This window comes from Perissodus microlepis, chromosome 18 (genome assembly GCF_051167445.1).
Source record: "Perissodus microlepis isolate ML-2025 ecotype Zambia chromosome 18, ASM5116744v1, whole genome shotgun sequence".
In the NCBI taxonomy this organism is placed as follows: Eukaryota; Metazoa; Chordata; class Actinopteri; order Cichliformes; family Cichlidae; genus Perissodus; species Perissodus microlepis.
The window spans coordinates 2,464,322-2,489,054 of NC_140478.1; the positions used below are offsets into that span (position 1 = coordinate 2,464,322).

Sequence of the window (24,733 nt, forward strand, 5' to 3'; positions counted from 1 at the left end):
ATCCCCACAAGCTGCATGTCTTTGGACGGTGGGAGGAAGCCGGACTACCCGGAGGGAACCCACGCAAACACAGGGAGAACATGCAAACTCCACACAGAAAGACCCTGGCCTGATGGTGGAATTGAACTCAGGACCTTCTTGCTGTGCGGCAACAGTGCTAACCACCGTGCTGCCCCTCTAGTATCTTTATAGTAGGGCCACACACAGGACCATTGACTGTGACTCCTTAAATCTGCTCTCTGCTGCCATCTTGTTTCTACAGCAGGCCGTCACACAGGTGACTATGCTGCCTGTGACTGTTAATGCCATATGTTTCTGTCTTCTGTCTTCTTTACTTTGCAGTGAACTGGAGGACTATGTGGACCATTTGCAAAGAAGCTCCATTACCGGTTCAAGCCAGCTGAGTGTAACTCTGAGAGATGTAGAGGAAGGAGCGATGAGCCTACGGGGGGTCGGGGAAACTCTGGCCATTCTCAAAGGTTAGTGGGTTTAGGGCAGGGGTCAGCGACCTGCAGTGCATGCGGCTCTTTCATCCTTATACTGCGGCTCTGCGTGGCGTGGGAAAATAAGTTATAAGTATTTAATTGAGGTGTACTCTATTTTTGTTAGTTCTTTTTTAAATTGTAGTTCAAATTGGAAGATTATTGTGATCTTGAAATATTAAAATTAAATTATATTTTATTTTAAACTAGCGTCACGCTTGCGGAAGCCGGAGAAAAGTAAGAAAAGAAAAATATTTGAAGAAATAGAATAATTAATGATACCTGGGCAGATTCATTCTGGCCTACCAGTATGCCTAATTTGTGGAGAGAGACTGGCTAACAATAAAAGCTTACATGTCGCAAGACATTTCCAAACTAAACACACGACCTTTGCTGAAAAATATCCAGAGGGAGAGGAGAGAAAAAAATCTGTTTCGGAACTGATGCGGAAGGATGGCAAATTCAACCATATATGCAGATTTTGTGACCACTCAGGAAATAGTCAGGCATGGGAAGCCGCACCACCACAGGAAGAAATGATTGAGATGATACCACTAAAAGGCCAGACACTGGAGAAGGACATCTGTGAAGCTGTGCTTGATTGTTTAAGAGCTAAAGAAATAGAAACAACCCACCTAGTGTCAGTGGCTACTGATGGGGCGCCAAGTATGATTGGTGTGCACGTGGGCTTCTTGGCATTGCTGCAGAAGTCACTGGATAGAAAGCTGCTGACATTTCACTGCATCCTGCACCAAGAGACATTGTGCACGCAAACCTTTCCTCCAGAATGCACAGAGGTCATGAATGTTGTCATTCAGATTAGCAATAAAATAATAGCAAAATGTTTAAACCACCGTCAGTTCCATTTGTTATTGGATGAGATGCAGAGCACGTACTCTGATCTCCTCATGTATAACAGAGTCCGGTGGCTGTCCAGAGGAGAGGTGCTGAAACGCTTTGGTGCACGTCTGGAAGAGGTGAAAACTTTCATGAGCAGCAAAGGGCTCGCCTTTTCTGAGCTGGAACAGCCAGAGTGGCTGGAAAGGCTGCACTTGACGGTGGACATGATAGCAAACCTGAACAAGCTGAATACAACTCTTCAGGGGAGGCACAGCGCTACACATGCTGGAGGAGGTGTTAGGGTTTGAGCCCAAGCCGACAGTTTTAGTCAGAGATTTACAGAGAGGCACACTGTCTCACTTCCCGTCTTTAAGAGAGTTTAAACAAGGTCACAAGGTAATAAATGCAGAATATTTGCAGTCTGCAATCATCGCGATGCAAGCATCATTTTGGAAAACAATTCCAACAGTTCGGAGAGGAAAAAACACATTATCTTTCCCCATCACTCCCCTGACCATCGATCCCTCCCTGTTAAATGTGACTGCATTTGCAGGTGTAAGTCAACCTGATCTGGAGCTGGCTGACATAGCTGACAAAGATATGTGGGTGTACGAATTCAAACGCTTGACAGAGGGTCAAGATGTTGCCCGTCAGAAGGCCACTCTTGTTCAGGATCACAAATGGAGTGATGTTGACACCCTTTGAAGACCGGACAAACATGGAATGCCATCCCCGACACCTACATAAACATGAAGAAATATGCATTTGGAGTCCTGTCGATCTTCGGATCCACGTATACATGTTCTCCACAAACACCGCTCACACCTCACAGACGACAGCTTACAGTCCTGCATAAAGATGAAAGTGACCTCGCACAGCCCTGCTTTGCAGACGCTGTGAGCAAATGTTCAGGAACATGAACCAGGTAAAATAAATATTTATGCTGATATTTTGCAGACATTAATTTTTAATTGTTTAGTGACATAGACCTTTTTTTTTTCTATTATATTTTATAAATTCTGGTCATTTCTGGGCGGAGCTACACGCTCCTAAAGCCCAAAGGCGATATAAAAATGACATTTTTGTGACATTTTTTGTTTGCTACATGGATGATTTAAGTTCAGCTTTTTAATTCATTTGAAAAACACCTTCAAGTCGACGAGTTTCGTTTTTGTTATTATTGATTTATCTTAAAAATGTGTTCATTACAAATTAAAATTTAACTTTCTCTGTAGCACCTCATGGATTTCAAAAGCAACACACTTTTATACAAAGTGCAAAGATGAAAAAACAATATACAGTGTTATCTTCATTTAAGATGTCAAAAAGTATTTGCGGCTCCCAGTATTTTCTTTTCCGTGGAAACCGGGTCCAAATGGCTCTTTGGGTGTTAAAGGTTGCCGACACCTGGTTTAGGGTGACTCAGTGATAGGTTGAACCAAATCATATCATTTTATTGGCCAACATGTAATAGGTGCATTAGATCTGTATTTTGATTTATGAATGGTTTGGTCATGTAATGTTTTAATAATTAATTAATTAAAGACTCAAAAAATTCAATCAGTCACCTCTGGGAGTTATTGAAATAATGAAATAAATAATTAACCTGATATATCATGTAGATTTTGGTAGTGTGCACAGAGTAAAGTTCCATGTTTGATATCTTCCAGGTGAGTTTCCAGAGCTGCAGATGAAGATGCGCTTGGTGTTGAGGCAGGAGGTAGAGGCAATGCGTTTCCTGAAGGAGGCGCCTCTTAAGATGGACTCCATGTTAAAGAGGGTCAAAGCCCTGACTGACACTCTCAGCTCTCTCCGCAGGTACTCAGTACTTTCACTCAGAGTTAAAACTGCTCAAGAAAACACTCTTGAAAATGCTCCTGTTTTCACCAGGTGTGTGTCAGAGTCGGTCCCATCACCCAGATCAGCCCAGTTAGAGCCGGTAGAAGCTGTTGAACTGGGCAACGGACCAGCAAAGACCCAGAGTCTTCAGAACTCCCCAAAACCCCAACCTCGGTCCTCAGCCAGGCTGCCTCAGCTCACTCCTTCTCTCTCTGGGAGCCAGGCTGAGACCAGGTTGGTGGGCTTGCCGTCTCCGATTGTGGCCCACGGAACGAAGAGCACAGCACCTTCTGTGGTCCAGACCTCCCAAAATTCCCCCGGTCTCCCTCTGAAACCCATCCCCGGACGGCACTCACCCACTGTGGCTAAGGTACCGTATGGATAATAGTTCTTGGGCTGAATAACTGATCACTTCCACCTCTTCTTAAAGTCATTAAAGAACTCTTTAAGAGTTCTTTTTACTGATGGCATGAAGGTGGCTTTCATATGAATTGTACAATCTTGGGATTGATATTGTTATAGCACCTTGATCACAAACTAGGCCACCGTTGAAAAAAATCAACATAAAATTCAATGACATAAAATGATCTATATAACATATACAACATACCTCGCTGGCTGACCCCTGCTTAGGGGCAGAAATGAGCACTTTACAGATACTTTTAAGAACACTTTAACTTCCGCTGACTTAAGTTGCCCTCTCCTGCTTCAACTTGCCATGTTCATACTTCAACATGGGCGTGCATGTCACTCAGGTGCTCCAGCGGAAACAACATGCAGTACAATAGTTCCTACATGAGAATTTCCAAAATAAATGACCTGATGACCAGTGTTGGTCAAGTTACTTGAAAAAAGTAATCAGCGATTACTTCCCCAAAAAAGTAATCCCGTTACTTTACTGATTACTTATTTTCAAAAGTAATTAATTACTTAGTTACTTAGTTACTTTTTAAAAACATGATTTACAACCTGAATAGGTAATAAAGCGATAGATCTTTCAGCCCAATTCTACTTTTTCTGCATAATCCATCATACAAAATGTAATCAAATGGAAAAGTCCCTTTTTAAAACTCGTTTTATTAGTTTTAATCTTTTAACTTTATGCATCAAGCAAAAATTTAATTATATGCAACATTCTCTGACTGGAAGAAATTTGTTTAATATTTAAACCTATTTTCTGCACATTCCAGCACATAAAATAATTTTTTTTTGTGTGTTTACACTCACTCTTTCAAATAGATGCAAGTAAAACACAGCAGAAAATAAATAAAGTCAAAGACTCAGCGGTCCTTTTGCTCTATTTTCACCTGTAAAGCAGGAGTAGGGTAGGCGGAGGTTTACCCTGGTGCAGGTGTGCCGCAGCGGTCAGTGGAAGAATCCGCGAGTTTCTCTGTGAGTTTCCCATTACATCATAGCGCACTCGGTGCTTGCTTGGAAGTTTAGGGGGTTTTTTCGGTGTAAAAAGAAGTTTTCTTCCCACGCACAACGGACACTAATGTTTTTGTCACTTTTTATGGAATCAAACTCAAAGTAAGGTCAGTACTTCCACGCTTTAAACGCTGCACGCTCATACTCTCGCCCGCACTCGATATATGATCCATTGTTGATCTGCACACAGCTGTTGTCACGAACGTCGCACTCGCTTACGTCACTGTCATGAGACACTCTCGCAAAAAAATCACGGTTTTAGTAACGCAGTAACGCAGCGTTCCTACGGGAAAGTAACGGTAATCTAATTCCCGTTTTTGCAATAGTAATCCCTTACTTTACTCGTTACCTGAAAAAAGTAATCAGATTACAGTAACGCGTTTGCCCATCTCTGCTGATGACATATAAAATATGCATAGTGCAAAACAAAATACATTAACTAGAGGTATGGCAGTAAAAACTGTAAAGCAGCAAAATGTGAGCACCTTTTTTTGTCTGTGGTGTAGAATGTAAGACATGTTGTCATGTTGTGAAGGTGCATCCTCGCAGCAGAGAGGGCAGTCCCGCCCTGCAGAGGAGAACAGGTCTTCAGGAGTCTGACGAACTGGACCAACTTGCACCAACACCAGCAGAACACACCCACAGTGAGCGGACCATGGTAAGACACAAAGACACACAGGTTAGAGGTCAACACTAAACTCTCATTCACGTATAGATAAACCTCTGGACAATAGGCTACAGAAATGTAAATGTCAACAATCTGTGTCACTTTGGCATCATTTATCATGTTATTGATTGGAAATGTTGCAGGAATCATTGTTGGCAGATCCCAAGGCTACTTGAGTTCTGTAAATTTAATAAAATCAAGAAATTTAAAATATATAAAGATGGGTTTCATCAGTTTTCACTCACATGAATGCTTTTTGACTTTCTGCCAAAGATCTGGCAAAGTTGAACCAAGCTGGACATAAAAATTTGAGATCCCAACTCAGCTGTGCCATATCCCAGCTCTACCTCTCCAGCGTAAGTGCCCCCGTCACCGGGGGCGCTGTAATGGCTGCCTGGTGAAGCTGGAAGTTTCTTTAAGGTGCTCTTGTACGCCCTTATCCAAAAAACACGGAGCGATGCCTCGCTTCTCTATCTCTCTGCATTCACTGGAACCTGTCGATGACTGGCTGGTACCTGTCGCCAGTCTGGATGGGACGTTCCAGCCCCGAAAACCCTGCTCTGCTTGTCCCAGCTGGCTCGGAGTGAATTTGCAGAACCCGTGGCCTCTGTGTCGGGCTTCTAGGATGGCTAACAACGCAGATCCACCGCTTACTGTCAAGATTGGTCTGGTAAATGCTAGGTCCCTAGCAAACAAAACTTTTATTCTGAAGGCTCTCTTCATATCCCGAGGACTGGATTCTCTGTGCGTGTGTGAGACGTGGCTGAGCACTGTTAAATGTAGCATCTTCTCTGAACTTTTACCTGACGATTGCTGCTATTTTAATTCACCGCAGATGTTGGGCTGCAATGATTTTTAAAGGTCATTTTAAATGTAAGCAGTATCCACACCATTCAGCAGCTTTGAACTGGCTGTTTGAGCAGAGCTGCTCTCACACAGTGTTGTGCGCGGTGGTTTATCATTGTAGTGGCGAATTTCTGTCCCAAGCCTTGAAAAAATAATTCTTCCACTTCTTAATGTGAGCCCTTCCAGATGTATTTCTGACTCGTACATACAAACAAACGATGTCACAGTCAAAAAGCTCTTTGCTGCTACAGCGCACATTTCCATTGCCGTACTGGCTCATTCTAACCTGCTAGCACACATGCGCCATCATTTTTATCTTTCCAGACAAAAATTAAACACGCAGCATATATTCTCTGATAACGTCTTATATAAACCAAACATGTAACATAATAACTGAAACAGTACCAAAAATATTTTTCTATGCATTGGCTCTAACAATTGTCCTCCCAAATATAATAAAGACTTTGTGAATGACTTCTTGGCATGCCAAAATATGATTGTGTTCTTCTTGTTGGGGATTTTAATATTCGTGTGTTGCCCTGATATGCCCATGGCAAAGGGCTTTTTAAACCTCAGCGATTTTTTTTAATCTTGTGGAATGTGTGACCTGTCACACACATGAACGTGGAAACACACTTGATCTTGTTTTATCTCTTGTTTTTTCTGTTTTTGCTGCTCGGCACTGTTGCGTTTTTAACTCCTCCACTGTTGAGCAGCTTTCAGCAGTTTTTAACCCGCACTGTAAAATCCCGGAGTTTTTATGCAGCCAGACTGAGGAACTGAGCTCATGGTTTTATTCCGCCTGCCAGACTGCTTTGGACACTGTGGCTTCATTAAAAACCAGGCAGCCTAAAACTCAATCTGATCCCTGGCTGAATGACACAACCCAAGCTGTCCAACGCGAGTGTTTTATCTATTATTCCTAACTAGTTACTGTACAGCACTTTGGTCCTATGCTGGCTATTTCAAAGTGCTTTATAAATAATGTTGAATTGAATTTGATTGGATTTGCCTTCTTTTTTTTTTCTTCCATGTGTTTATTGAGTTTTAAACTTTATCTTTTACAGTAACATCACCATTAAAAATAAAAACAAAAAACGAACAGACAACAGAACTGAACAAAACATAAGAAAACAGACAACCGAGCTCAAGAATACAATTAAACAGACAAAAGAGGAGAGACTCTTTAATTATGAGATAAAGGTAGCAATACTCAATTCAATTCAATTTTATTTATACAGCGCCAAATCAAAACAACAGTTACCAGCCGTCAGCGACGTAGAAAAAGATCCTGGTGTAGAAAGTAATATTAAATGAATTCTAACAACAGATTATCAAGGTTAAACGTGCTGCTGTTGTTCAGCCGCTGGTTTCCTCTTTCTGGCCCGAAGTGGGCCAAAAACAAACAAGAGAGACGGACTCGTGACAGAAAAGCCGATCAGCTGATCATTGATCAGTTTCACGTTTGAAGTAGCAGCAGGAGAGAGAGAGAGAGGCAGTTGCTCTATATATCGGTTGTTAAGCTTAATGTGGGAATGCTTTACAAACATTCAGAGATGAACTTACACACTTGCTTTACTTCTCTCTGGGATCACTTCCTCGGAGATGAAATGGTAGCGAGGCTCCAAATGCTCAACCAGACCGCCAACAGGTCTCGCATGCCACAGCTGCTCTATCACGTGACGCATACTGCTCCGACGTGCTGAGGATATGAGATGAGTTACGCCATGTCGCAAGTTTTCTGAGGTGCTTTTGTGATATTTAATGAATCGGATTACATTTTTTTATTTCTCTCCGCTATCCGATCCAGTAATTTAGGTCAGTATCGGACCGATACCGATACGTAATATTGGATCGGTCCATCTCTATCACAAACGCTGTCCATCTAATCTGACTGAGCTGGAGCTGTTTCAAAGAAGAATGGGCAAAGATTTCAGTCTGTAGATGTGCAAAGCTGGTAGAGACAGACCCTAAAAGACTGGCAGCTGTAATTGCAGCAAAAGGTGGTTCTACAAAGTATTGACTCAGGGGGCTGAATAATTACGCACACCCCACTTTGCAGTTATTTATTTGTAAAAAATGTTTGGAATCATTTATGATTTTCATTCCACTTCTCACGTGTGCACCACTTTGTGTTGGTCTTTCACCTGGAATTCCAATAAAATTGATTCATGTTTGTGGCTGTAATGTGACAAAATTTGGGAAAGTTCAAGGGGGCCGAATACTTTTGCAAGCCACTGTATTGTCATCTCAGATCACTGCCCTGTCACATTAACCTAAAACATCTAAAATGCAACTAGACCGCAGCAAATATGGAGGCTTAACCCTCTATTGTTAAGCGAGAAGGATTTTCATGAATATTTAGAAACACGGATCTCTCCGTATTGATGGAAATGGCAGCTCAGAAACTAAGCCTGCTACACTTTGGAAGCCTATTTAAGCGATGCTATTATCTCTTTTGAATCAGCCAGAAGGAAGAGAAACCGGGCTAAGCTCCTTGACTTGGACAAACAAATTAAAGATTTGGATAAAGAGAAAGCCTAAACGCCATCCATTATGCTACATAAGAGAATACTGTCTTTAAAATATGAATATAATAATCTACTCTCAGCAAAAATCAGTAAAATCTTTTTGTACACCAAGCAGATATACTTTGAGCTTTGAATTTAGTGAGATTTTGTGCCCATACCTGCATAAAACATTTGCTCAAACTCTAGTAGATAAAGTCCTCCCTCCCACCGTTACAGAGGCAATTATAACTGTTATTTGTAAAATAGGTAGGAATGTTGGTTCTTATCGTCCCATCTCCTTGCTAAATCTGGATGGGAAAGTATTCTCTAAAATATTTGCCAATAGATTAAGCCCCCTTTTAAAACAGTTAGTACACCCAGATCAAACTGGATTTATACCCCAGAGAAATTCATCTTTTAATCTCAGGCTAATATTTAACATTATTTACTCCACTGCCAGACCAAAAGAAGAGTTGGCAGTTTTGGCACTCGACGCTGAGAAGGCATTAGACCAGATTGAATGGCCCTATTTGTTCAAAATATTAGAAAGATTTAAATTGAGTAAGAAATGTATGTCAATGGTGAAGTTGCTTTATGTCAGTCCTCATGCTCGCATTCTTACCAACCAGATTCTATCACCATCCTTTGGCTTATGCAGAGGGACAAAACAGGGATGCCCCTCTCCCCATTGATATTTGCCTTGGCAATAGAGCCCCTTGCTGAAAGCATACGCAAAGATCCAACTATTTTTGGTTGTAATACTGATACAACTACTAATAAAATCTCACTCTATGCAGATGATGTGTTATTATATATTTTTATATATCACCCAACCAGGAAAGACTATTCCTGCCATATTAGACAAAATTTAAGTTCTTTGGGTCTTTCTCTGGATACAGGATCAATCTGAATAAAAGTGAACTAATGCCTATACATGTGAGCAACCCATCATGGCTGCAAAACCTCCCATTCAGTATAGCTTATGCAAAGCTCACTTATCTGGGTATTCAGGTTACAAAAAGCAATTCCTCTCTATTAAAATCTAACTTCTCCCCCTTAATATCTGAGCTTCAGTCAAGTATACAGTTCTGGAATACGCTTCCTATATCACTCATCGGTAGAGTTAATGCTATAAAGATGATAATTTTGCTGTGGTTGTACTTATTTCACAATCTCCCTGTGTTCCTTCCTAAAACATTTTTTAAAAACCTAAATTCACTCATCTGACCTTTTTAATGGGGCAATAAAACACACAGAATTGCTGGGAAACATATTTGCAAGTCTAAAAAGCAGGGAGGGTTAGCGCTTCCGAATCTCTTGTTTTATTACTGGGCTTCGCATATAAAATTCATGACGTACTGGTTAGTTGACAACCGCAACCCCCTCACATGGTTGCAACTGGAGCTGGAAGCTTGTCAGCCTTACTGTATAGAAGCTATACTGCTGTCTCCCTGCCCATTGATAAGTCTATATATGACGGCAATGTGGTAATACATAGCACCATACGTATTCTTAAGCAGATTAAACTACACTTTAATTTGAAGTCTCTATCCCCTATTACACCTATTGTAGGGAATCCATCTTTTAAACCGTCTATTCTAGACAATACATTTAGACTTTGGAAACAGGCCTTTGCACAATCAGTAATCTGATTTTTGGCTTCTCATTATGACAAGCTAACTGGACAGCTGGGACTGGGGTTGTGGGCGTGTGGGAGGGTATTGGACCATGTTATGTTATGTTTTGTTATATTTTGTTATGCTATGTGATGTTAATGTACAAAAACAGAGCAACTATCTCATGCTGTAAATTCCATTGTCATACAGACATGTGAATTGCTCAATAAATATATCTTGGAAAAATTTGCATATATCTGTTGCCGTCAGCATGTTCAAAGTTTTAGAGGTTTCAACACATATCAGGGATAATGTAGAGTTCCAACCCACCTGACCCGCCTCGCCTCATCCCAGGCTGTGTTATCCCTACTGTCATGATATCACAAGCACTGGCTTTTTTTCTGGGGTTGGGGGATATTTAGGTCGTATTTAGAAATCGTTTCCAATCTGTTCTAGAGTAATTGTTGTCAGTCTGGTTCAGACCACGATTGTCTGTCTAAACTGCATTCTTGTGGTATTTTAAAAAAGCTCTCATTCAGTTTTGTGCCTAGTTTGAAACAAACTTTCACTATTCTCCACAGACAACAGAGAAACAAACTCAAGGGGGCAGCCTCAGTGGAAAAGCCAGCTGTATGAGTCAGTCCAGTCCCAGCCGAGTGAAACAGCCAGCCACCTTCAATTCTAGCCACACTCAACCTCCCAGCACCAGTATCGGCTTTAACCAGGTCCTACAAGAGGTCCAGGCCAGCGTAATGGAGTCTATCCCTAGTTTGGATGTGTCAGAATTCAGAGTGAACAATTCTGCCTCACAACATACAGCTCGACTTGCATCGAAATCAGAACAGAACACACCTCTGAACCTGACACTGCAAGGTAGAGTCCCTCAATGCTTCTCATGCAGTTTGTTTTTTGTTTTGTTTTTTGTTTTTTGTTTTTGTTTGTTTTTGGGGGGGGGGGGGGTTTGGGGGGGGGGGGTTGCGCCAGTCCTGTCCTGTCCAGCACTCTAACAATCAGAATTATTGTCTGTAGGCACAAAAAATGCCCAACAGATTTATTTTCCCAAGTGGATCAATACGGCTTTTGCTATACTGGTCCACTTGATTATCACAGTTTATTCGATCTTTATTATTGATGTATTTATTTTTTTACTTTTAAGTTATTACAATCAGAATGGACATTACTGGGAGACGGGAAAGAGAAAGACAAAGAAAAGAAAAGTTGGAAAGAGACTCAACAGAAAGAGAGGGAAAGAAAAAGACAGGAGACGAGAGCCAGAGAGAAACAACACTAAAAATCTGTTTGATCGCCTGCTGAAAAACAAAAAACAAGCAAAAAGAGAACAACACGGTAACAGTAAATAATAAATATTGAATGTTACTGACCGGCACACAAGACTGGCAATGCACAATATGTTTAGAGGCAGCAGCCAACCAAGATAGTGTGTTTCTGTGAGGGAGGGGCTAGAGCCAGCTCCCCCGCTGGCCTATTATTATAACCCTTCAAATTTGAAGAAAACTGTTTTGGGTTTTTTTGCCAATCAGCACTGTATAGTGTCATAAATATGTTAAGGCACGCATGAAACCCTTTGTTATTGTGTTTAAATTCAACAGTTCTTAACTTTTCACTTCAAATATTTTTGTATTTGACCATGGGACTCGTGTCTGGCTGCCCAAAACAATATGAAACATTATGGCTTCAATAATCAGTCTCTAATGGTGAACTATAATAACTTTCACAGTATTACCACTAAAGTAATGGTAAAGTGGTAGTGTGATTGTGACCAGCTAATACTGATACTTTGTGTTTGTGCTAAAATCTCAGGGGAGGATCAGGCACTTGTGTTTGTCACCCAGCAAGACACACCTTCCAAACAAAGTGATCAAGGGGACTCCACTGATTTAAAACCCCCAAACACAGGTATGACTCCAGTTTGAAGAAAGATATCACCTTAGATATCACCTCCTTGTAGTAAGTTAATACAGCTCTTTTCATTCTTATCAAGGTCATTTACACTGCTCAAAAAAGTACTGATATGGATATATAATGTGTTAGAAACAAAAGGATGCTGCAGTGTTTGATGGAAATTAAAATAATCAATATAAAGAGGACTGAATTCAAAGACACGTCGAAAATCACAGTCAAAAAATGATTTGGCACACTTAGGGCTGCCACAAACGATTATTTTGATAGTCGACTAGTCACCGATTATTTTTGCGATTAGTCGACTAATCAGATCATCATCCATTGGACGTAAAACGTACAGCTTATTGCACCAGCAGCATCTGCTCTTATATAACTATCATTAGCTTACAGCTTTAAGTGTTTAAGGTATGTGCTAACTAAAAATAAAGACAAGATGATAGTTTATTACATTTTAATGAAGTTTGCAGATTGTTTCGGTGAAGTTTAATAAACTCCTTGCTATCTAAAATATAACAGGACACCGGAGCATCTCACACTTCTGATAATCAGCTGTCTGCTTGACGTTTATTCAGCTGTGTAAAACTATAACTTTAATCTCAGCCAAACCGATTTACTGAGGAACAAATAAAATACTGAAAAAGGCAAACAATAACATTTTAAAGTTATCTAAGTGACGTATCTATCATGTTTAACCTGAGTAGCGAAAGACGGCGGTGGGTTTGAAAACGATTTGCCGGGAGTCCGGTGTTCTCACGGTGAGCCTTGCCCCCGGCTAGCTATCGAGCTAGTGGGTAACAGACGTCTCCGAAAACGTCGGAGCGCTTTTGAAAATATGTGGTGTCTTGATAAACTGAGCAGATATTTGAGGTTTACACAGCTACATTCTCGCCTGAACATATGTTAAACGTTTATTTTGTGACCCAGAAAGAATAATAAGAGTAATATTAAAACTAACTTGCTGCCGCCATTGTTGGAAACTAAGCAGGGCTGCGCTATGAATTCTGGGACACAGCTTCTTCTTCTTCGGGGTTTAACGGCAGCTGGCATCCTTGTACATGCAGTGCTGCCATCTTCTGTTTCAGTCCGTTATTACACTCTTAAATCCTACTACTTACTCCTGCGTCTTTTGTGATCTTACAAAGCTTCAAACGACGCGTCGACTATTAAATTAGTCGTCGACGATTCTGATAGTCGATGTAATCGTGACTAGTCGACTAATCGTGGCAGCCCTAGGCACACTAGTGCTAAAATGTCATTACAGCAACTCAAGATGGTACTCAATAGTTATTATGGTCCCCACATGCTTATATACATGATTGACAACATTGGTGCTCCAAATGAGAAGACAGATGTTCTACAGGATTTAAGACAGGCAGGCACAGAGGCAGGTCAATCAATTCCTTCAAACTCAGGAACTGCCACCATACTCTTACATGAAGCTGGGCATTGTTGGGCACCATGAGGAACCCAGAAACCCCAGCACCAGCACATGGTCTGACAATGGGTCCAAGGTTTTCATCCTGATGCTTGATGAAAGTCAGGCTTTCCTTGCCTAGCCAGTAGAGGTCTGTGCAATATGCCTCCCCAGACTGCCACTGACCCACCAAAAAACTGGTCATGTGGAGCGATGTTACAGGGAGCATAACATTCTTCTTTGCTTCTCCCTGTGACCCTTTTGCATCTGTCACATGTGCTCAGGGTGAACCTGCTCGTCTGTGAAAAGCACCTGACAACAGAGGTGCAGCTGCCAGTTATTATTTTGAAAATGTCAGTCGGGCTCCACAGTGCTGGGCAATAAGCACACTAGCGAATGTCGGGTCTTCAGGCCACCTTCATGAGGTCTGTTTCTGATTGTTTGATCAGAGACAGAGTGGCCTGATGGAGGTCATTTTGTAACTTTGTCAGCACCCACGCTATTCCTCCTTGCACAAGAGAGCAGATAACAGACCTTCAGATAACAGACCTTGCTGATGGGTTAAGGATTTTCGACGGCCCCCTCCTTCTCTCATAGGGTAACTGCCTGTCTCATGGAATCCCCTCCATGCTCTTGAGACTCTGCTGAAAGACACTCCTGGAGGAGTTGGACTACCTTTGTGACTTCTGTAGGGTCCAAGTATCACCTTGTGGCACCAGTAGGCACACTGACTCTAGCCAAATGCAAAACTACTGAAACAACAGTCAGAAAAGATGAGGAGAGGAAAAATGTCAGTGGCTTCCACCTATAAAACCTTTCCTGTTTTGGGAGTTGTCTCACAGTTGTCCCTCTAGTACACATGTTGTTAATTTCATTAATTGTTCCTTTAAGTGAGCAGAGTAGCTTCTCAAAGCAGTTTCAAGATCATCTTGAATGGCATCATGATGAAACCAGGCTGATTAAACATTTCAAAATAGGCAGACATTAATCTACATAATTTTTTTTCATTTATATGAAAGACAATTTATTAAATGACAGCATTGTGATGTGTTTAGCTCCAGCAGCAGTGTCACAGCTTCCTGCAGCCGCTGTGGACCTTCAGTCATCGGTTGGTCTTTCAGCTACCTCATCAGCTTCTCCTGGTGCTGAGTGCAGCAGCCGGCCACAGGTGGAAAAACCACGCCGCTCCAGCTTAGACAAGGAGATGAAGCACAGTCCAGACAGGGCAGGCAAGAGCCCTCCTCCTCCTCCTCCACGGAGGTCAGTTGATCACTGAGCATCAGGAAGGACTTTCTACTGGCTAAAATCACAATTCACCTAATATTTGTATTTGTTTTATTGTCTTCTCAGAATTCATGCTGTCACTTCAGGTCTCACAACAGGAAGGTCAGGAGAGGTGGTCTTTGTAACTAGGAAAGAGCCTGTTGGAGCCCAGGTTTGTTGTGTCTTCAGCTAAGACAGGTGTACCATGGACACTTCCAGTCTGGCCCGTCACCCTCCTGACATGAATAACTTTACACGCTAACTAGTGCCAAGTACATTATACATTTTCCCATAAAAATACTTTCTTAAAATACTATCTTTTGTTTTTGAAATGTTTTACATTATATAAAGAAGAGTCACAATAAAGAACAAGCTAGGAGAAAAGAATGAAAACAACTTGAACACTATTTTGTTGGAGGGATTCACTCATCCACATTATTAAATTCAGGTGTTCCAATCACTTCCGTGGCCACAGGTATTTAGAATCAAGCACCAAGCAGACTTGTGCAAAAGCACTACAAACATTTCTGAAGCTTTATATCACAAGTACAATGTAAAGTGTTGGATGCAGTGGGGTAAAGCATGCCACTGTACTCTTTTTTTTTTCTTTTGACAACTTTATTTATGATTTTCCAATATGACAAAAGTACAGAAAAATACAACTCGAATTGCGATTACAAACACAGCCATTGTGAAACCGGTTGTGCCACACAGTGCAAACCAGTTGGATGCAGGAAAATGTATAATCTATGGGCACAAACAAAAAAAAAAACTACCATGTGAACAAGGCAAAAAAAAAAAAAAAAAAAAAAACGCCCCCCCCCCCCCCCCCCCCCAAAAAAAACCCCAAAAAAACAAAAACAAAAAAAACCCCACAAAACCCACCAAAAAACAAAACAAACAAAAATAGAATAAAATAAATACATAAATAAAAGGGGGGCTGCATTGTGCACAGTTCTTTTTGGCTTGCTACAGATAGTAGGTGGCTTTAAAGAAAGAAAGAGAAAAAAAAACCCAAACACAGATAAAAGCAGTATTACATCATACTTCAGTAAATGACAACTTCTCCACATATTCAACAAAGGATGACCAGGTTTTGTAGTATTTACTTTGAGACCCTCTCAAACTGTATCTCAGATGCTCTATCTGCAAGCACCTCATCACCTCTGTCACCCACTGAACAAACACTAGCGGACCTGAGTCCTTCCATTTAAGAAGAATTAGCCTGCGTGCCAGGAGAGATGAGAAAGCCACTGCATTCATTTGATAAGAAGTTATCCCGTGTTGGTTTGGGAGTACACCAAAGACTGCTGTCATCGGATTGGGATCAATTGTTTTCCCACACACATATGAAAGAACCTTACAAACTAATTCCCAGAACCGGTTCAAATCAGAGCAGGTCCAGAACATATGGCTCATAGTGGCGGGTGATTGTTTGCACCTCGGACATCTATCATCAGAAGTATTGTATATTTTGGCTAGTTTAGCTTTGGTTAGGTACGCCCGGTGAAGAATTTTAAACTGTATTATACAATGCCATATACAGATTGAGGATTCATGGATCCTGCTCACACTAAGGTCCCATAGGTCGTCTGGGATCTGGAGGTTTAAGTCCAGCTCCCAGGCGTTTCTGGCTGTGGACACAGAGTCTGCCTTTATATGCTGCAGTGTGCTATATATTTGAGAGATGTGGCCTCTAGCCATAGATTGAAATTGCAGACAATCCTCAAGTGGACAGTCATCAGGTAGACTTGGATAAGAAGTGAAGTGTTTAACTACAAAGCTACGCGCTTGTAAGTATCTAAAGAAGTGAGTCTTTGGAATTCCAAAATCTTTAGATAATGTTTCAAAGGATAAAAATGACCCTTTAACAAACAGATCAGAGAAGCAGATAATTCCTCTGCTGTACCAAACCTTGAACCCTGCATCGCTCAGAGCTGGTAAAAAAAGATGATTTGACGCAACAGGGAAGCAGACAAGTGACCGCCTCAGCCCGAAATGTCGTCGACACTGAAACCAGACATTGAGAGAGTTCTTAACCACAGGATTTTTAAAATTAACATTGCAACTGACTGGTAGACCTGAACACATTATTGCAACAGGGGATATGGTGAGATTACCGTCTAGCTCCATAGTGGACCAAGGCGGCCCTCTGCCCTCCCTAAAAGCCCTCATCCAGGTGGATAGTTTCACAATATTGGCAGCCCAATAATAATACAAAAAGTTTGGTAGGGCCAGGCCGCCTTCCGACTTAGAACACTGTAACAGGGATTTTCTCTGAACTTTTTTGTCCCAAATAAAAGATGATATGAGTCCGTCTAACTGGGTGAAAAAGGTTTTAGGAAGACAAAGAGGTATCATCTGGAAGAGGTACATGAATCGAGGCAAGACTACCATTTTAATTGTGTTGACCTGCCCAGCAAGAGAGATGGGTAATGCTGACCAGCGTGCCAAATCCGATTTTGTTTTCTCTAATGTTTAAAAAGATCCTGAAAGTGTCTGTGATTTGAATACCCAAACAGGTGAATGAGGAGTGTTCCAGTCCAAACTGAAAGGCTGAGTAGTCAGCCTCCTTCGCCAGACTGTTAACAGGGAACAGTGTGCTTTTAGCCAGGTTCAATCTGTAACCAGACAGGCGGCCAAAGGATCTAATGAGGTCCAGAACTGAAGGAATTGATGCCTCCGGATCTGTAATATACAGAAGGAGATCGTCTGCATACAAGGAGCACTTATGAATAGTGTTTCCCCGAGTGATCCCCCTTATTTTGGGGTCCGTTCTCAATGCTGCCGCCAGCGGCTCTATTGCCAGATTGAATAGCAGGGGGCTTAACGGGCATCCCTGTCGGGTGCCTCTATGTAAGGAAAAGTATTCTGAAATAGTGTTATTGGTGCAGACTGAAGACAGGGGCACTGAGTACAGAGTCCTGATCCATGAAATAAAATTAGAACCGAAGCCAAATATTTTTCAAAACAGAGAACAAATATTGCCAATCGACACAGTCAAAAGCCTTCTCGGCATCCAGTGAGACTATTATCTCGGGTGATCAACAGAGTGGTCAGAATATAGGATATTTAACAGCCGTCTGATATTGAAATATGACTGGCGGTTCACTATAAAGCCTATTTGGTCCTCGTGTATAATAGAAGGTACTACCTTCTCAATACAAAGTGCGAGAGCTTTTGTGAGGATCTTATAATCCACATTCAGTAAACTAATGGGGCGATAGGATCCACATTTTTGAGGGTCCTTGTCTTTTTTGAGTATTACAGAGACAGTGGCTTGGGACAGAGTTTGTGGCAACGTGCTTGTTGCCTGAATTTCTGAAAAAACCTCAGACATTAGAGAAACTAACTTGCCAGCAAAGCGTTTATAGAAATCACACGAGAAGCCATCTGGGCCCGGTGCCTTGCCATTTTGCAAGGAATTAACTGCCTGCAATATTTCCGCGGAGGTAATAGGTCTTTCTAGTAGCTCACGTTGGTCTGGGTTAATAGTGGGAGTATCTATGTTCCTCAAAAAGGAATCCAAGTCAGCCTCTGAATAATCAGTGCGGGAAGTATAGAGATCCTGATAAAGTAGTTTGAAAGCAGCATTAATTCCCTCAGGGTGTGTTACCACCTGACCGGAGTCTAACTGTATGTCGGGTATAGACTGAGCTGCGGCGGATTGACAAAGCTGATGCGAAAGATATCTACCTGCTTTTTCACCATGCTCGTATTTATGATGTCTTGATCTAAGTAGGAGCTTCTCAGTTTCTTTAATTGAGAGGGTGTCAAATTCAGACTGCAGCAGTACCTTCTGCTTATATAGATAAGCGGTTGGACAGGTAGCATATTGTGTGTCAATGTTAGCTATGAGCTCTGTCAGCTCTCGAAGCCGTCCGTTTTGCTTTTTATTCTTATAAGACGAAAAAGAAATAATTTGGCCCCACAGATATGCTTTTAACGACTCCCAAATTATAGATTTTGAAACATCTGGAGTGTTATTTGTTTCTAGAAAAAACTCGATGTGGTGTTCAATAAACTTGCAAAACTCCTCATCTGACATTAGTGCTGAGTCAAATTTCCAGAACCGCTGCCTTGCGCACACGTTTGGAAATGCGATATCAACCTGCACTGGTGCATGATCAGAAATTACAATTGCATGATATTTACACATGGTGACCCTAGGGATAATAATAAAATATCCAGAAGGAAATAATCAATCCTTGAATACGAATGATGCACAGGGGAGAAGAAGGAATCGTATTTTGCTAAGGGCTCAGTGATACGCAGTGGATCTGAAATGCCATAGTTTTGAAGAAATGTGTTCAGAACGGACACTGATCTGGAGGTCCCAGTAGACTGACGTGGCTTAGACCTGTCAAGGTTGGGATCGAATACCAGATTCAGATCCCCACCCATAATCAGGTGATGCGTATTTAAGTCTGGCAGCAGGCCAATTAGTCTTATAAAAAATTGTGGATTGTCCCAAGTTGGTGCATAAGTATTTACCAAGATGTGGAGCTTACCAGTAACTATCAGAAAGCGACCATTCACATCGCATTTTACATTTGAGGTGATGAAGGGAAAATTTTTCCTAACAAGAATGGCAACCCCCGCAATTTAGAGTTAAATCCAGAATGGTAGACCTGGGAAACCCAACTTTGTGTCAGCCTCTTGCTTTGCGTGGAACACAAATGTGTCTCCTGTAGAAAGACAATGTCCAGTTTGAAAGTTGACAGATGAGTGAATATCCTTTTGCATTTTCTAAAATTATTTAGGCCTTTCACATTCCATGTAATAAATTTAGTAGAATCAGGTGTAGTTGCAGCACTTTTGGTTACATAGTTGGCCATATTCACACTTTCAAGACAATCATGACAGGCAAGCCGAACAATAATTTGGGGTAAGTATACGCACAGAAATGCAGCCAACAAGAAAAAAAGAAATTAAAAAATTAAAAAAACAAAAGAACAAAAGTAAAAACCCAGAGTAATTATAAACGTAACTCCCACAAATCGGGAGCAAACTACGCCGTCCCCCCCAAAAGAGCTTATATCCCCCGCTCTTTTTCTTTCCCTCCTTCTTTCTCCCTTTTCTTTTCCCCAGTCAAGTCTGTCCCGTGCTCAGCAAATGAAAATAAAATAAACAATAAAAGCAAAGGTGAATCAAATAGACCAATACCGCAAGGCTGGGATGGTCCATTTGGTAAAGTAAATCAGTTGGGCACCTTTCTTTGCCTTTAGACAACAATTCTGGCGGCAAAAGAACCAAACGGGACAGAGCTTATATCCAACATGTCTCTTCACTCCAACAATTATTTGCAGACCTATTAAATTATGAAAGTAGCAAAAGTACAAACCTCTCTAAAGTGCAGTCTGAGTCAGTGAACAATAGAGAGTCAAAAAGCAACTGAGGTTCTACAGTCCACTCAGCCCGTGTCTTGATTCCCACACACAGCCAAGATGCGTTTCTTGACGTAGTCTTTAGCAGCCGTTGGATTGGTGAATATTTCCTCACCAAGAGGAGAAGAAATCCTCAGCTTCGCTGGGTACAGCATCCCGAATCTCACACCCCAACATCCGCGCAGTAGATCTTTAACTTCTTTAAAGGCCCCCCGTCTCTTCGCGACTGCAGATGGCAGGTCCGGGAAAATTAGGATTTTGACTCCATCATGCGTCAGGGGACTGTTTAACGCGGCCCTGCGAAGTACCTCCTCCTTTTCTTGAAAGTAAAGAAATTTGACAATAAGTGGCCTGGGTCTCTGGTCTCTCGCAGGGACGGGCTGGAGGCTGCGATGTGCCCGATCCAGTGTTGGAGCGGTATCCAGGGCCAAAACCTCCCTTAGTAGCTGGGCCACAGAGTTGACAGGGTGCGTCCCAGTCTCAAAATCCTCTCTCACGCCAAGTATTGGAATGTTGCATCTGTGCTGTCTCCCCTCAAGGTCTTCGGTGTTGTCCAAAAGAAACTTCTTTCAGATCGCGAACTTGCTTCTCCAAGTCCACAACCCGGTCCGAATACGTGTTTGCAGCTTCTTCCAGGCTAGTTAGCCGGCTATGGTGATCAGTGCAGGTAGTTGCTAGAGCATCAATCTTAGCACAAAGTTCAGTCTGCACTTCATCTAGACCTATTTGGTCAGAAACATTGCTGCGAAGCGAATCGATCAGCTCATTGAGAGCTTGGCACCTGGTCTCGACTTTTGCTTCCAGCGTAGAAATTTTGGCGACTACATTCTTCTCCGAGTTAGCTATGGCAGCCATTAGCACGGCCATGTCTGGGGATGCAGCATTGCTATCAATTGCCTGACATTGTTGTAAAGTTCCCTTGGGCGATGCGCACATTTGCAGTGGTAACTCAGCTGACGACCGATAACGCGTTAGTGCCCAATGTCACAGTATTTATATGAAAAAATAGCGTATCCCCACAGAGCAACTCAGCCACGCGTCTTTACATGTCGCTGCTCCTACGTCAACCCCCGCCACCACTGTACTCTTGAGCAGACGTGTTCTCTGGAGTGACAAATCACGCTTCTCCATCTGGCAATCCGATGGAGGAGCCTGGGTTTGGTGGTTTCCAGGAGAACAGTGTAAAGTTTGGTGAAGGATTGTTTTTCAGGTGCTGGGCTAAATCCCTTAGTTCCCGTGACAGGAAGTCTTGATGCTTCAGCATACCAAGACATTTTCATCCTCCAAACTTGTGGGAACATCTTCCCGTTCAAACATGACTGCACACCAGTCCACAAAGCAACATCCATTAAGCCATGGCTGCAGAAGTTTGATGTGTGGCCTCACAGAATCCTGACCTCAACCCGATAGAACACCTTTGGGATGAATTAGAGCGGAGACTTCTCATCCAACATCAGTGTCTGACCTGCAATTCTGAAAGAATAGTCAAAATTTCCCATAAAAAAAGAGTTCAGTTCAATTCAGTTGCCTCAGGGTGGTTTATAATGTAAGGTAAAGACTAAGGTAACACAAAGAAAACACATGTAACCCCAACAAGGAAGGAAAAACTCCAGTTTAACAGAAAGAAACCAGGCTCAGGGAAGGGCAACTAGCTGCCGCAACTGGTTAGGGTGAGAGAAAGGAGACAAGTCATAAAACATGCCCTGGAAGAGAGCCAGAGATTAATAATAACTCATAATTAAATGCAGTGTGAGTGAGAGAAGGAGAAATGCTCAGTGCATCATGGAAAGCCCACAGCAGCCTAAGTCTATTGTAGCATAACTAAGGGAGGATTCAGGGTCACCTGATCCAGCCTGAACTATAAGCTTTGTAAAAAAGGAAAGCCTTAAGCCTAGTCTTAAAAGCAGAGAGGGTGTCTGTCTTGGGTCTGCGCTTCCACAGGCCCCGCTGGTTTAGAAACCTATTCCCGTTAACGAAGCAAGGAAGCAAGACGAACAGCTTTAACCGGTTTTACTTGCTAGCAAGGGAGGCTGGTCGGAACCAGGCTCTTGGAGCTGAACGCTCCTCACCCGCCTCCTAGCCAGCATCAAATAAACAGCCTTCCTTGCTGCCTTTAACTGAAAACAGTTACAGTACACACAAGCACCACCCATTGTAAACCCCCCTATAGTTCTAAAAGATAAGATACTGTGTGTGTGTGTGTGTGTGTGTGTGTGTGTGTGTGTGTGTGTGTGTGTGTGTAGGTGCACGTGAGTGTGTGTTTGTGTTTGGGGGTGCGTTTGTGTGACCTCCTGCCCACAAAAGGGTCATAAAAGCAGGAAGTTTACTAAACAAGAAAACAGAACCCTCACATAGGATGTGCCTATAATAAAACACTACAGCCTCCCCCACCAACAAACTGGCTGGGGAGGTGGTCAGAAACAAAGGAATGTCTTTGATCATACAGTTTGAACCAAGACTTACAAATTTAAGTAACACAATGACAACATTTAACAATTTGACTCCAACAGTCTGTCTCCCAAACAGACAATCTAAGCAACAAATAAGCACTTTCTTTTTAGTTCTTCACACTTAACATTGAAACACTGCACTATATTCAAAAGAGTAACTGAGTAAATAAATCAAACCACAGATTAATTTTAGTACAACAAACCCTGAAGTTAGAGCGACAGTTGTATGTTTTTTTATTAGTAGTAGTTTATTACTAGTGTCTGTGTTAGCCCTTTGGCGAACTGGTCAGGGTGACAAAATGTTAAACCTATGACATCAAATTGTAGTTTAATTAATATTACACATCCTTCCACAACAGCGCATTCTTGTTTAAAAAAGATGAAGTGACTCCAGGGGTTTTAGACAATGAGCTTTCTCAGTGACAGAAGACACCTAAATTCATTCTGTTCTGTGTTTTCACAAGCAGTCTGCACAGGATGAAGCTGATAAAGACAAAGAGCTACCTCTAGTTCCTCAGCTCAAACCTCCACGACAGCCACCAGAGGTCAAACACAAATCCCAGATGTGCACTGCTGCACATCTGGCTATATTCACCTCTGCCCCTGCTGCAGTGTCAGCACAAAGACAAGAGGAGGAGGAGGAAGAGGAAGAGAAGAAAGTCTTGAAAGAACTGCAGGTATGCTAAATAAATAGTTATTTTTAAGACAAAATTTTTAATCTGAAGAAAACACCAGGTTGCTAATACTGAGATGAGCATGTGGAAAGCTAAATCTAACAGTTAAAAATCCAGGTTTGTGTTTTAGTTTAGCCTGCCCTAAGTGGACTAAACATGCTTCTGCTTTGACTAATAATTTCAGGATTTTCTCTGCTTTTAACTGACAAAAGCTGAACTTTACTTGTTTTCCTGTTTATAATGAATTTGTCATGACAAACAAACATTAAACCTGTTTCAGAAAAATAAATTTCCAGTGAGCATCACTGGACACTATTCTGCTGTATTTGCTGTATGATACTAATTTTTGTAGTTAGAGATGGACACTGTGTAAACTCAATGTCAGCAGAGATCCCAAGGCATGTTCTTGAACATATGGGGTGGCTGTAGCTCAGGAGGTAGAGCAGATCATTTACTATTCAGTGGTTCAGTCCCTGACTCCTCTGATGCATCCCTCCAAGTGTGAATGTTAGCTTGAAAGCACTTAAGCCTAAAAACGTGCTTGTATGAATGGGTCAATGAGGCATGTTGTCTAAAGTGTTTTCAGTGCTCAGGTAGAGTAAAAGCTCTTTATAAGAACCAGTCCATTTACTTTACCATTTGTGATTATGTGCAGTGTGAAATATTGCCATGTTGCAATATAGAGGTTGACCTTGATGTGTTTTTTGTTAGCTCTGGTTTAACTCATCTGGAAGTTTGTTACATTCTCATGTAATTCTGTTTAAATCGTGGCTGAAATGAACTGTTTGCATTATATTCATGTCACTTTGATTTTTTAATTTCCTATTACAAAAACAAGAAGAAAAAAAGATTACAGTGAGGAATTAGGAGTAAAATGAAGTTTTAGTTTTTCTTAGCCCATATGAGAAGGTTCCTTTCTTCATGAACATGCTGCCCGTGCTGTTCGTGCTCTGTACCTACCTTTTTGGAAAAATAAACTGTAGCTGTTCGCGTTCTTTGACTCTTCAAATAATTCATTTCCTTTTAAACTGGGATCAAACTTTGTTTCACCCTTAAACCATTTTTTGCTAAACACAGAGTTGTGGGTTTTTTCATATCAGTTTATGGGTTAAATATGGTGGTGGCAGCACCATGCATCGCAATAGAGAATTAGTGTGCCAAAGCCTTCTCTAAGGAAAAAAAGTCATTTATTCTGTCTCAAGAGCTATTCCATTAAAAATCATCAGTAGTTGATTGTCATATATCGGCTCTGATCATTGCTGTATTACATTTAAAGTAAAATAATGAATGATTGTACTGAGAAAACATGGATGTAAATTTAAAGTAATTATTGTGCAGAAAAGGCGAAATATGTACTGTTTCTTTTGTTGTTTCATTTTACCTTTTCTGTTCAT

General features: G+C 41.6%; 1 protein-coding gene across 3 annotated transcripts in view; it reads left to right on the plus strand.

Moving 5' to 3' along the window:
• LOC146367023 (sickle tail protein homolog) overlaps positions 1-24,733 on the plus strand; it is a 99,932-nt gene that overhangs the window by 65,462 nt on the left and 9,737 nt on the right. For all 3 annotated transcript variants that reach the window (XM_084911911.1, XM_084911909.1, XM_084911910.1), the window contains 9 exons: positions 343-479; positions 2,993-3,140; positions 3,213-3,531; positions 5,125-5,247; positions 10,810-11,101; positions 12,050-12,145; positions 14,621-14,825; positions 14,916-15,000; positions 23,133-23,342. In XM_084911911.1, coding sequence (XP_084768037.1) covers positions 343-479; positions 2,993-3,140; positions 3,213-3,531; positions 5,125-5,247; positions 10,810-11,101; positions 12,050-12,145; positions 14,621-14,825; positions 14,916-15,000; positions 23,133-23,342 — 1,615 coding nt within the window. The remainder of the gene's footprint in view (positions 1-342; positions 480-2,992; positions 3,141-3,212; positions 3,532-5,124; positions 5,248-10,809; positions 11,102-12,049; positions 12,146-14,620; positions 14,826-14,915; positions 15,001-23,132; positions 23,343-24,733) is intronic.